Source organism: Oryx dammah, unplaced genomic scaffold (genome assembly GCF_014754425.2).
Source record: "Oryx dammah isolate SB20612 unplaced genomic scaffold, SCBI_Odam_1.1 HiC_scaffold_12, whole genome shotgun sequence".
Taxonomy (NCBI): Eukaryota; Metazoa; Chordata; class Mammalia; order Artiodactyla; family Bovidae; genus Oryx; species Oryx dammah.
In genome coordinates, this window is record NW_024070196.1 from 57,373,868 (window position 1) to 57,387,404 (window position 13,537).

The 13,537-nt window shown below is 46.2% G+C and overlaps 1 protein-coding gene across 1 annotated transcript in view; it reads right to left on the reverse strand.

Moving 5' to 3' along the window:
• FBXW8 (F-box and WD repeat domain containing 8) overlaps positions 1 to 13,537 on the reverse strand; it is a 118,373-nt gene that overhangs the window by 15,092 nt on the left and 89,744 nt on the right. The window contains exon 8 of the mRNA XM_040251629.1: positions 2,209 to 2,336. Within this exon, the coding sequence (XP_040107563.1) occupies positions 2,209 to 2,336 (128 nt within the window). The remainder of the gene's footprint in view (positions 1 to 2,208; positions 2,337 to 13,537) is intronic.

Sequence of the window (13,537 nt, forward strand, 5' to 3'; positions counted from 1 at the left end):
TTGACCAGCAGAGCCACAAGAGAAGTCCTTCCTTTTTATAGGTATGTAATATTTTAAGCCCCGTGTTTCAAAGCCATGTTGCTAACACTGTGAATGTGATTCATAAAGAACAATCCTATATGCAGTGGTGACCCTCTGAGGCACCAGCAGTGCTCAAGCTAGTGGCACGCAGGTCTAGAGCTGGCCCTGATGGGTGAATGCCGTTTTGCATAGCCCCGCCCCAACCCCAAGTCCTGAGCCCACTCTCTTCATCCGTGAAGACAAAAGAAAAGTGACAGTGTTGGTCGCTCAGTCGACTCTGACTCTTTTTGACCCCGTGGACTATACAGCCCACCAGACTCCTCTGTTCATGGGATTGTCCCGGTAAGAATACTGGAGTGGGTTGCTATTCCCTTCTCTAGGGAATCTTCCCGAACCAGGGATCAAACCTAGGCTTCCTGCCTTGCTGGCAGATTCTTTACCATATGAAAAAAACCATAATGTTGGTATATTAATAAAAAGGATTTAACATGGTCAGATTGGGCCTTCATAATGACCAGAGAGCCCTTTTACACTATGCGCTCGCTTCTCTTCTGGCAGTGGGTATGTAGTCAGGCAGCTCTGCTCCAGAATAAAACATCGGCTTAACCCAGTACGTGCCGGCCTCCTCACTGAGAGCAGGATGAGTGGCTGACAATGGTCAGGACGATCCGGCTGTAACTGAGCTTCTAGAGCTAACTAGGCTGCGCTGTGCAGAGAGCAGAGGTCTCTCCTCGGGAACACCATTTTGGTTTCCTGGCAGCCTCGCTGTGGTTGATCACCTACACGCTCATGCTGTCGGCAAACACTGAAGCATAACCCACAGTCCCACATCCTTCCCTCTGGGTGTCCCCCTAGAGCACTCCTGGAAGGTGGGGGTGCTGCTGGGCCCCTGGGGGAGCTCCTGTCAGACACGCTCAGAGCCTTTGTCCAGTTCAGACTGGAAATGAAAATGGGAAGAGTAAGCCTACAAACGGGTTTGTTTTGTCTGCTGTGCTACAAGTGGGGCCAGTTACCAAACCGAGGGTTTGTCCTTTTTCTTTTTTTTAAATAAAAAGAAAACCTGCCTGCGCGTATATTAAGCATTTTAATTCTCAAGTATGAGAAGTATCAGCTGTTTCAGGACGCCTTGAGGGAAAAAAAAATATCAAGTATTTTCTTTCAGTAAAGCACACTCACATTATCTTTTTGCTCTATGGGAGTGGGGCAGTAGTAGTGAAGGTCAGAAGTTGGAAATATTATTTGACAAAATAATAATTTTTGCTAGCTGCTGCACTCATGTGACAGAGGTCTGGGATTTGGCACAAAGGAGGACCCGCCTCACGATCTGATACCCCCACCAAGCGGCCCGCCACCTGCAGCCCGGAGCCGGCCCGGGAGGGGCCGCTGGCTGAACCTGGCCTCCGGCCACCCTACCTCTCTTCAGGGCACTGGATCAGACGTGACAGATATCCAGCCAAAAAAAAGAAAGAAAGGAAAGGAAGAGACAAGGGGGAGAGGGGACAGAAAGGGGGAAAAAAACCCTAAAATTTGGGCTCCGTCTTTTCAAACACTCTAATCCTTTCGTGCTGATGGGTCCTGGAGCGGCCGGAGCTGGCACAGGACCCTGGAACGGGAAAATCTGACTCCCTCAGCCAATACGTTAAAGGGAAGACTGCTAATCAGCTAAATAGAAACTGGAATCTGTTCACATGAAGTCTCCCCCCACTCCCGCATCACCAGAGGGACACCATAGTGTTCTGAAACATACTCTTGACATCATTTGGCAGGCAACCCTGTTTTGCTTAACATGATTCATCCCCTAGGTTATTGTTTTTAATATTAGAAAGTGAGCTTTTAAATGCCAAACAAATTTTATAGCAGGGGGACAAAAGATATTCCAAGTGGTCTCACTGGACTTTCCACCAACTGCGTCCACCAAATGGTCTGAAAGACCCCCTTCCCATGGAGTTTCAGAAACGAGGCTGAGAGGCGGCTCCATCCAACTATTACCTAATACGAGACTTTGTTCTCCAAGTTCCCAGAGACAGTATTTGTGGGGTCAGGGCTGAACTCAGGTGGGCAGAGCTGTGAGTGAGAAGTGAGGAGGGTGAGCTCTGCAGGAAATTAAGCGAGTTCAGTGGGCTGTGTGGCCCTATCTCCCGAAAAGCTGCCTGAGGCAGCCAGATACGCAACTGTGTGGAGACCTACCTCCGGTCCATGTTGCCGCTGACCATGAGGTTGGGAGGGCTGTCCCGGAGGTTGACGCAGGAGAAGTCGCCCAGCGCGTTGCCCAGCTTCGAGATGCAGCGTTCTGCTTCCAGGCTGTACACCAGGATCTGGGAAGGAGGAGAAACACACGGGTGTGTGTTAAGGGAGCAGGCCCGCACAAACACCTTCCCCCCAGCTTCACCCAGGGCTCGATCACATCGCTCGCTCCCACAGAGAAGAGGCTCTGTCGCCTCATTCCCTGACCTCTTCCAGGTAAAGGCAGTGGAGGACGTCCCTGCCAGACAGAAGGAAATGCAGAAGAAAAGAAACTCCAAACAATTCCAGGCCAAGGTGCAAACAAACTCAAAGGACACACAAAAAATGCCAAGTGGGGAAATTAGGTATCCCAATTTCCTAGCACAGAAAAAGAAGCATGGAAACCAACTAAGGCTCACTGCTTCTGATTACATACATAATAGGGGAGGCTAACAAGAAGCCAGCATGGTTATCTTTTTTTCTCCCTCTGTATTTACACCACAACAGGCAAAAGAACAACAGCAGAAGCATTAAGGAAGATGAAGCTTGCAGAGTTAACCACTAGATGACTCCTTTAAATGACAAACTAAACACAAAGTCCTATTTGAAACATTAAAAAATATGTTTCTTTTAATTGAGATTCAACTGATACTCCCCAACACTGCTCTCTTCAGTCACATCCACTTGCTAATTATAGGAAGCTCTGTTCCATAATGCATGGAGGCAGGTAAGAAAGTATCCTTGGTCTCCAGACAATGTCTTCATTATAGTTGAACACTGCCTCTTCTCCCGGGCTTCCCAGGGTGGCTCAGCAGGTAAAGAATCTGCCCATAATGCAGGAGACCTGGGTCCGATTCCTGCATCGGGAAGGCCCTCTGGAGGAGGACATGGCAGCCCACTCCAGCATTCTTCCCTGGAACATCCCATGGACAGAGGAGCCTGGTGGGCTACAGTCCACAGGGTCTCAAAGAGCCGGATACAGCTGAAGTGACTGAGCGTGCATGCACGCCTTCTCTCCAGCGAAACAGGGGCCCAGGGAGGAGGATTCATAAGGAATCTTTCTGAAGATTATTTAAGTCTCTTACTAAAAAGTAATTCATTTAACATTAAGTGCTCACTATGGGTCAGTAACTGTTAGACACAGTCCTTGCCCCAGAATTCACAGTTCAAAAGCCTCTTCATTTACACACACATACACACACATATGAGCACACACTGTATTCTGTTGATCATGCGTTAAAATTCATCACTGAACTCAAAAGTTTTAATGTAGTATTTTATAGTCTCCTCTCACCACACACATGAAAATGATATGCTATTTTTTTGTTAATCTATACACTTACCAACTGTCAGTATACAGATTCATATTTCAGAATTGAGAGGTTAATAAACTGACCCCACCTTGAAAACCATCAATCTCACTGTCAACATACATTTATAAGAACTGAATCTTTGGAAATTCCTAAGAAACTATTGCTCACAGTATCTGAAAGGAGAGAGGGCAACTTCAAAATGTAAAATGCCTTCTTAATCCACAAAGACTATAGAGAATACACGAAATTTTATTTTTATTTCATGCAGTTGAAAATAGTTACTGAGAAAATATCAACTATAAAATATCCAAAATAGGATTATGTGGACCTAGAAATAAATAAAATCTGTTATCTATAGTGAATATCCTAAAAACCGCATAAAAATTAGTTCCTAGAGGGAGGGGAAAAAAAACACCACCAATCTCCTGGTCTACTCTAAAGTAACATTCCACACTTACATATCACTGTAGAGTTTTCAACAGGATTTGGACTCAATCTCTTGTTTTTAAAATACTTCAACATCAACAGCAGGAAAAAATGTCCACAGTAAATAGAAGAATTAAAATCTGATACCGAGTCTATTCCTATGTCTTTTTACTTTTTCTGGAAGTTCTTTTTTGGCGAGAGGACAGGGCGTTTCTGAATGAAACAGTGGGATCTAATCCCTCTGCAAAAATTCATCATAAAGATGTCTAAGTCAGTAGTCAGGAGTCAAGGATTTTCTAAAGTGTTTAATAATTCAACAAATCAGAACTACCAGAAGAGGACCTTGACCATTACCTTTAGTTAAAGACCGTAGAGATTAGGAAACACATTACCCATCTCAGAGGCGGTTCCTCCCACGTTACGAGTCCCTCAACGACCTTTACCATCTCCCTCTCCCTCCCGTGCTCTCTCTCTTTTAATAAGGTTGAGCAAATGGGACTTCATTTTATCTGATTGCCACAGACTAGTGAGATTAATTATTCATGCTCACGCTCTCCCTCTTGTTAAAGCCATGCATTAGACTAATTTTTCTCTTTATTGCCCTAGTTGGGTGAGTCTCAACCTATGGCCACTTGACTCGCTCTCAGAGGTGTATGGATATGCTTCGAAGAGGGAAAAAATGACCCATAGCTAAAATCTTGGGAGAAAATGTTCTGCACTAATGTGACCGCCAAATCAATAGATGTTGCTGGGGGTTTTTTTCTTTGAAGTACCAAGAGTGTATCATAAAAGAGCTTAAATAGTGACTACAGAGCAAATTTTTGTAGGAGTTGGATGTTTCTTTAAGGATTGTCCAGAAAGACTGAACCTGTTGTCTATTTTACAAAGAAAACTGCAGGAGAGGCAGTGTGGGGTCTCTAGACACTGTGGGGTCTACTCCTTTCTCTCTGGCTTCCGGGTAGATGGAGAGGGCAGCAAGCGTTGTTGAAAAAGCACTTTGCTTTTGGCAATCCACTCCAGTACTACTGCCTGGAAAATCCCATGGACAGAGGAGCCTGGCAGGCCACACTCCGTGGGGTCGCAAAGAGTCGGACACGACTGAGTGACTTTCCTTTCCTTTTCCCATCTTAGAGATCTTAAAGTATTTCTACAAACCCTAGTCTTAAAATCCTAACTTTCATTTGTTGTCAATTACTTAGATTTCTCTGAAATTTCCAAGAAAAATTTTTTTCTGATTGCAAACATACTATATAACAAGTTCTAAAACAAAATCATGTAACAAAGACTTGTCACCTTCTGCATATCCATCTCTCAAAAAGAGCCACTTTAACAGTTCAGTTTATACAGCTGTCCCTCGATATCCATGGGGGTTGAGACTCCCAGATACCAAAATCTGCCCACACTTATATAAAATGGTGTAGTGTTTGCATGTAACTTACATTTTCTCATCTACTTTATATTACTTATACAACTAAGACAATGTAAATGCTGGGTATATAGTTGCTGGTGCTCAGCAAATTCAAGTTTTGCCATTTGGAACTTGCTAGAATATCTTTTTAAATATTTTCAACCTGGGATTGGCTGAATCTGTGGATTCGGAACCTGTCTAGCTGACTGGGTGCTTCTAGACTTCTATACCCATGTCTGTCTGGTCTGTCGCTCCCTTTCTCTCTCTCTCTGTGTGTGTAAAACTGTTCTTTTCTTCAATGGGATTATTGTTCTGTGACTTGTTTTTTCCTACTAAATAACATGAGAGATCTTTCTTTATCAGTACCTATTAATAAGTTGATCTTTTCCTTTTTAAAGGTTGCATAGAATTTGTCATGGATATATAATTCCATACTGGTGGATATCTGGGTTGTTTCTAATTTTTTTAGACAAAGTAAATCACAATTGCCCTTAACTTGTAATTCTTTCTGCAGTCAGTCCGCAAATGTTGAGGACTCTTCTTTGTGCAGCAGGCACTGGAATGAACAGGGAGGGTGGGTGCTGTGTAGGAGCCTCGGCGGGCTGCCAGCTGAAACAATCCGCCTCTTCACCAGCTGGCGTGTGGCCACCAGCTGTCCTGCTCCTCCGTTTGTGGGACTCACCTCTCCGAGGAGACCCACCTTTCCACCATGTCCTAGCAGGTGGCGATGTCACAGGCAGGGCAGCAGTACAGTCAGGATGGAGGTGGCAGCCACAGGCCCAACATCGGGAAAAGCTCAGGCAACACCCTGGTGCAGGCAAACCCTGCTCCTCCCAGGTGTGATCCAGACCAGCTAGTGTGTCTAGCATAGGCTTTCCAACCAGACCCTGAAGGAAAGGGGTGAGAAATGGCTCTGTCCCTGCAGTGGGGTGAGCTCAAGGCAGGTCAACTACACCCAGTAAGACCTGGGTTTAGCTGCAAACATTTCTGAAATCTGGGACTGCTAGTCCCCTCATTATGAAACAGGAACCATTTGTGTACAGAAACAGTTCTGAAGAGATTACAGAGCCTTGCAGTCCCAGACTTGTGGTCATGCACTAATGACTGAAGAAAGGAACTCTATTTGTACTTTCAGTTTACCAAAAACAGTGAGTCTTCCTCACACTACTCTATGTCATCTGTCAAAGGCATGACACCACCGCCAGTGTCACCCGAAGCAGCAGGCTCACCTCCTCTGCACCCTGCTCAGTTGTGCCCAACTTTCTGCAATCCCATGGACTGTATGTAGCCCACCAGGCTCCTTGATCCATGGGATTTCCCAGGCAGGAATACTGGAATGGGTTGCCATTTCCTCCTCCAGGGGAGCCTCTCAAGTGGTGGATTCTCTACCACTTGAGCCACCTGGGAAGCCCTACCACAGTCTCGTACACAAGAAATACTCAAACAGAGCTTGTCTGCCTTTCCAAAGGGGTGAGGAGTGGCCAGAAGGCTTCCTTACAAGACGACAGCTTTTTAAAAAGTGTGAAATAAAGATAGTTTGTCTGCCACCATCTTAAAAAGGAGAAGCCACAGAGAGGAAAGGTGAGGAGATGCTGTGCTGGACTGCAGCAAAGTGAAAGACAAAAGTCACAGGGAGAAGACCTGATTGCCATTCGTGGAGATGACAGTCTACCTACTTTCTTTTCTGATCTCTAACAACTCACCTCCGTCACTACCATATATACTCTTCTGAGGGGGTAAAGTCATGATTAAGAAGCCAAACTCTAGAAAGTAGAGCCTCGTGCTCTCTTCTCTTCCATCCCAATCAAGCTTATCTTGTATTCTCTTTGAGCCCTTAGCAGAGTTTAGCCCTCCTATCAGTGCTGAAGGTATCTACCATCTATGCAGTCCACTCCATCCAGCGTCCCCAAGGTGCCATCTAGAACTGTGCATTTGCTTCCTCCGACTTTTCTCCAGACCTGTGGTTCTCAAATGCTGGAGGACAAGAGGGTCACTGAGGAGACTGACTTTACAGACCAGCCGAGGCTCTCTTACGAAGTGCCAGGCCACACGCTGTAAACACTGTCCTGGACTAAAGTTCCTTGGGGCAACAATCCTATCATTCATTCCTGCAGCACTGACAAAGGACCCAGCACGTGCCAGGTACTCTGTAAGTGCCTGCACATTAACTACATGATTATCAGGCAAACCCATGGCTTAGCACGGTCTGCGTGTCTGCTCAGTCGCTCAGCTGTGTCCAATTCTTTGCGGCCCTATGGACTGTAGCCCACCAGGCACCTCTGTCCATGGGGATTCTCCAGGCAAAAATACTGCAGTGGGTTGCCATCTCCTTCTCCAGGGGATCTTCCTAACCCAGGGATCGAACCCATATCTTCTGCATTGGCAGGTGGATTCTTTATCACTGAGCCACCTGGGAAGCTCTACCATGGTCTGGCACATAATAAATACTCAGATAGGCCTTGTTTGGCCTAACATATTCCCCCATTCATGCATGTCTAATCTTGTTGCCAGTTTGCACAAAGAAACCACTTCACTGTGCTCAAAACAGAAGGTTCCATAGCTCGCTCTCCACAATATCCAGATTCTAGAACTCCCACGCTGTATCCAGGCCCCAGGTTCCACCTCTGACAACACGGCACATTAGAGTGTCTGGAAAACCATCCTGTTTCAAACACTGAGGATGGCTGGTTAAGATTCAATCTATTAAACATTCTTCAAACGTTCTGTTTTTAACTACAAAATCTGAGAAATTCTAAGGAGCCAGACACAGAGAGAACACTATAAGCAGAAAGGTAGGCAGCACTCAGGCCAAGGGCTGCTCTGGGGAATGTCTGCCGGGGTCAGGAGCCTGGAAAACAGGGGCAACGGGCACAGTCTCCAGCCAGAGCCAGGGGGGTCCAGCACTGCAGAGTCTACCTAAAGCTAGGGCCCTTGGACAGCGATGTACACTTGGCAAAAGGTGAGCCAGGAGCAAAACTCTATCCACTGGTACACAGAGCCTCCTGCAGGTCCAGCTCAGGATGGAAACTGGTTGCCCTTGGGCCTGCAACCCTCACACAGGCTGGGGGTTTGAAGTCATATGACCTGCAGGGCCAAAAGACCCCAGGGCTAGTAATTAAAGTATGTCGGTAACATGGTTCCTGGTAGCTGGCAGAATACTGACAGGAGGAAGGCCCTCTCAACCCAGGTCCAGTAGGAGATCTACAACTCGAGATCAGCCAGGTATGAGTTCACAGTTCTTAAAAATAAAAAAAATTATTTTTCCTAGAGAAGGAAATGGCAACCCACTCCAGTATTCTTGCATAGGAAATCAAAAACTGAGGAGCCTGGCGAACTACAGTCCATGGGGTTGTAAAGACTCAGACGCCACTGGGCACACACACATGTATGTGGCAAAAGCACATCCTGAAATGTCTATTAAGACAAGTGTCAAATCAACTGTACTTCAATTAAAAAAAAAAAAAAAAAGAACAGGAAAGGAAAAATTCTTTTTTCCAAAGACAGAAACAACTCTTTATAAGTGAGAGACATAAACTTGAAGAATCGGGCTTCCAAGGACATCAGATGTTTATCAGATGAAGAAAAATATGCATGCTGGAAATGTTTACAGAAATAAAAGAGTGAGGGGTCAAAGCAGCAAGTTTGATTAAGTAGCTTTGAAAAGCAAAACAACTTTCTAGAAATTAAAAAAAAAAATCAGTGGGTGAGTTAAGTAATTAAGAGTTCAAGAGAGAATTTGTGAACTAGAAGACAGATGAAGAAATTATTCAGGTTGCAACAGAGAGAAACGGAGATGGAAAAGACGAGTGGGTGGGGGAGGGCAGAGAAGGGAAAGCAGTTTGGTCTAACACACATCTAACCTGAGTTCAAGACAGAATAGAGAGAATGAGGGAGGGGAAATTTCAACAAGTCAATGGCTGAGAACTTTCTGCAACTGAAAGCAAAGAAGTGCCAGAAAATCCCTAACAGGGAGAAAAAAACTAAATCCACACCTAGAAATAGTAGAGAGAAACCAAAGAAAATTAAAAACAAGGAAAAAGCAGCCAAAAGAAGAGAGAGAGTCCTAAGTGGGAATGAAAATTAAACAGCCTCTCAGTTAACATCAGTGGAAGTCAAAACCAATCATCTCTTCAAAGGTCTGAGAGAAAACACCTATCCATCCTGGAATGACAAAGGACTGATGAAATCACCTTTCAAGAAAGAGCATGAAAAAAGATGCTTTGGGATAAAAACAGAGCACTTGTGGTCACGAGATCTTCAATGAAAAATATACTTTTGAAAGGTATAAAATCATTCCAGAAGAAAAGGTCTAAAATGCCAGGAGGAGCAGTGAGCAAAGAATAAGGTAAATGTGCATGGAAGTCCGTGAGTGTTGACTATACACCACCACAACAATGCTGATTTGGGGTTAAATAAACAGAACAAACTCCGTCTAGTCTTTATTATTCCAAACAGTCAAGTGTCATGCATGAGGGCAATGTACCAGGAGCACAAAGATGCCAGGTGCATGGAGGACCTCCAGAAATGGGGTCTGATGTCTTGGATACCTTTACTGTTGTGTTTGGCACACAGGATGGACTTGGTATACCTTTGATGAGAGAATGAGTAACTGCTGCACATTTCTGCATGTGTTGATTATAGGCAAATGATACACTGGCCTTACATTAAAGATATGCACCACAAATACAAATGAACACATTAAACCAAACTGCTTTCTACCAACAGCAACATATTTAGCTGGTTTGTAAGTGGGAGATACAGTTTCATTTGATACAGATCTTAAAGTACAAGACTAGTAATGCTCACTTAAAAAAAAAAAAAGATACAAAAGAAAAAGACCTCTCACTTTTGGGGCAGAATTTACTCATGTAAACAACCCAGGCTGATCTCCTGACCTGACATAAATATGACCCACAGAAATCTAATCAAAAAATTTACTACAAAAAAATGCAGGGTCTGCTTATCGATGTTCACATACTAAGCTAAGAGAATCGCCTCTATAAATCCACAGATGAGCTAAGATTTAAAAAAAAAAAACGATGAGAAAGACAGACAATCAGCGGGCTGGGAGGGCAAGCTGGTGAGAAAAGAGTAAATCATACACAAAACAGCCAATAAAAAAATAAAAAAGCAGTTAATATACATGAATAATGTATGTCTGATTTAAAAGCAGTTTACTCCGATATGATGTAATTTTTGACAATCAGCCAGAGAGACTATTTTGTAAGTCCCTGCCAGAGATAAGTCAGCGCGCGAGGCCTGGTAAGGCGGCGTATCTGTGAACATGTGGAAAATGACTTTCACCACCACCCCAAAGGTGACTCTGCTGGCAGACAAAAGCTTGCCTCTCAGGTGCTTTTAGCAGTGGCGAGCACAAGCTGCCGAGCTGAAGAAATGGACCCCTGGCCCGAGCACAGATCCCTCGGCTGCAGCAGCCCCGTGACAATCTCCATGACACGCTTCTGGCACGATCCACCCTCCAACGCCGCACAAAGGGGGCAGTAGCCCGGGCTGCTTTCATGCTTAACTTTTAATTGGAGTGACAAGCCCACGAGGCCAAGATATCTCAGGGATGGGACGGTGCTGCTGAGCGGCGCCAGGCGCTGGGTAGGCAAGGCCCGCGTGCACACCCCACCACCACGCGCCAATGCACCTGCAACCCCCGCTGTTCCAGGACTGGACTCTGCCCGGGAAGGCACTGCCAATTGCCACAGACCGTGCCAAACGAGGGGCTTTGTGATGTGGGCAGATGTCTACAAAGGGCCAGAGTGAGGCCAAGCCGACACCTATTGTGACCTAAGCCTGAAAAGAACCCAGAGAGCAAAAGCACACTCGGGTGACAATGCAGGCCAGTCTGTGGTCCAATCTCTCCCCATCGCCCCTACATCCAGAGATGCTGGAAATAATAAAGGAGGGCAGGTGTACTCTGTGGACTGAGCCAAGAACGGCTCTCTGCTCTGCTTCAGGGATCTGTGTAGACAGTCTATGTCCTTGTGCTAGAAGAAGGTGAAGAGGTGTGACTAGCAAAACAACGGGTCAATGGGGAACCTGAAATGAACAGGAGATGCTCACTGTCAGAACATTCAGTGCAGTGAGGAGACTGTAATTGTTATGCAAGTGTGTAACTCAAAGCTGAAAATCCTCACATCCTTCATGCACCCAACAGGCCTCATCATAAGGAAGAGTGTGCATGGCCAGTTTCAGAGCACTTCACGTGTAACTAATCACAGCCCCGTGAGAAAGAAGGTTATCATTAAATCTGTGCTTGTAGAGGGAGGAAAACCTAGGCTGCAGACTACAAAACGAAGCCTTCAAAATTCAAGACAACTTGGACATTACTTTTTAACTGGGAAGAGTGCAAGCGAGATGACAGTGGTGTAACAACACTCGTGAACCTGTGGATTCACACTGTATCTGAAGGTCAGCACAATTTGTGGCTTGGGCATCAATTTTCGACTGGCCTGGCAACTCCTCGTTTGGCCCCAAGTTGGGGCTGAACAAAGGCTTACAAGCAGGTAGACTGGCAGAATGTGGCTACAATCAGCTGATGGAGGAGCACGAAAAACCGCAGTGAACTTCTGGGGCCTTTGATGGATGGCGCATAGTCCGCCCCAGCTCCCTTCACACCCTTAAGAGCTAACAACCTTTCAACGACACTGGATGGTCCATGTTGGTGTTGCACAAACGTGCTCAGCAGTGCCTTGTACACAAAGACAAATATTAGCTGTTAACAATCATCATGATAGTCTTTTCACACAAATCCTGTCAGAATATCATTCCATTTGGTTCTCGCAACCAGTAAAGGAAGACTAACATTACCGTACACATTTTGTGCATAAAGAAATCGAGCCTTAAAGTAACTTAAATATTAGTAACTTGCCCCAAATGACACAGGAAACAGCAGCAGCCCAGGCTGCACGAGGCAGAGCCCAGCTAGTCCCGTTTCCAGGTCAGTGTGTACCTGACCATATGGCACCGTAGGACAAGCTTTTTCCTTTTCCTGGCAAAAACGGTCAGTAATAATGGCTGATAGTTACAGTGTCCTCTTATGTCCCAACACTGTGACACTGCAGTCACTCAGCTACCTGATCCCCACAATTCCATAAGGTGGGTACCATGATTTTACTCACTTTATATGTGAGGAAGCGGAGGTGCAAAGAGGTCAAGTCACTTACACAGTAGAGAAGTTCTGAAACTAGAAATCACGGCCAGGTGGGGGGACCTCTGAGCCCATCATCCTAAACCTCCACCCCAGGGTGCTCAAAATGCGACCCCTGGACTAGCAGCATCAGCAGCATGGGGCAGAGCCTCAGGCACTCCCCCGACCTCCGGACTCATTGAGTCAGAAGCCTGAGGGGTGCAGGCCCAAGGTCTGTATTTTCCTAGGCTGCAGACTACAAAATGTAGTTTGAGAACCCCTGCCCTACACTGACCCTGCCTCCCAAGCCAAAAAGACTTTCCGACCTTAAAGCAGTGGTGCTCAGCTCTAAAGCCTCACTCCCTGCCTCCCAACGGCGGCCATCTGGTTAAGACAGTGCTGGGCTGGGCAGTGACAACACAGCAGTGTGAGACGCAGGGCCTGTGCACCTAAGGGTCAGGAAAGGGAGGCGCTCACTGAGAGCCAGCACCGCAAGTAAGGCTGCTTCTCACAGGGCACGCTGGATGGACTCCCTGAGAGGACATGAGCAGACAGGAGGGGAAGAAACACAGCATCCTCTCTGTACTGCACACACCTGGCTGGAGCAAGGGGCTCCCTTTGGAGGTGTGGAGAACAGGAGCCAAGGCCAGGCAGAAGGTGGGCACCAGGGCCTCGCCTCCAGTCCTCAGCACACGGCCACTGCTCTGACAAAACCTGAAAGGGACCACACTAGAGCCCAAAGGCGGGGAAAGGGTGAGGCGGGTGAGGGAGGGGGCTGGGGAAGAAGTATTCTCACGTCACTTTCAACATACATTTTAAAACTTGTCAACAGGAGATAAGAGTTCACACCCTAAGGAAACAGTGCAGAGAGGCTGCCAGGGAAAGAGGCAGAGCCTGGGCCAGAGGTCCGAGGCTAGAAGGAACCAAAGAAACCCGTGCATCAAATCCCCATTTGATGGTTCCTGGTCCCCATCCAGGCCATCAGTTCCGCATCTGCAGTGGGGAGGT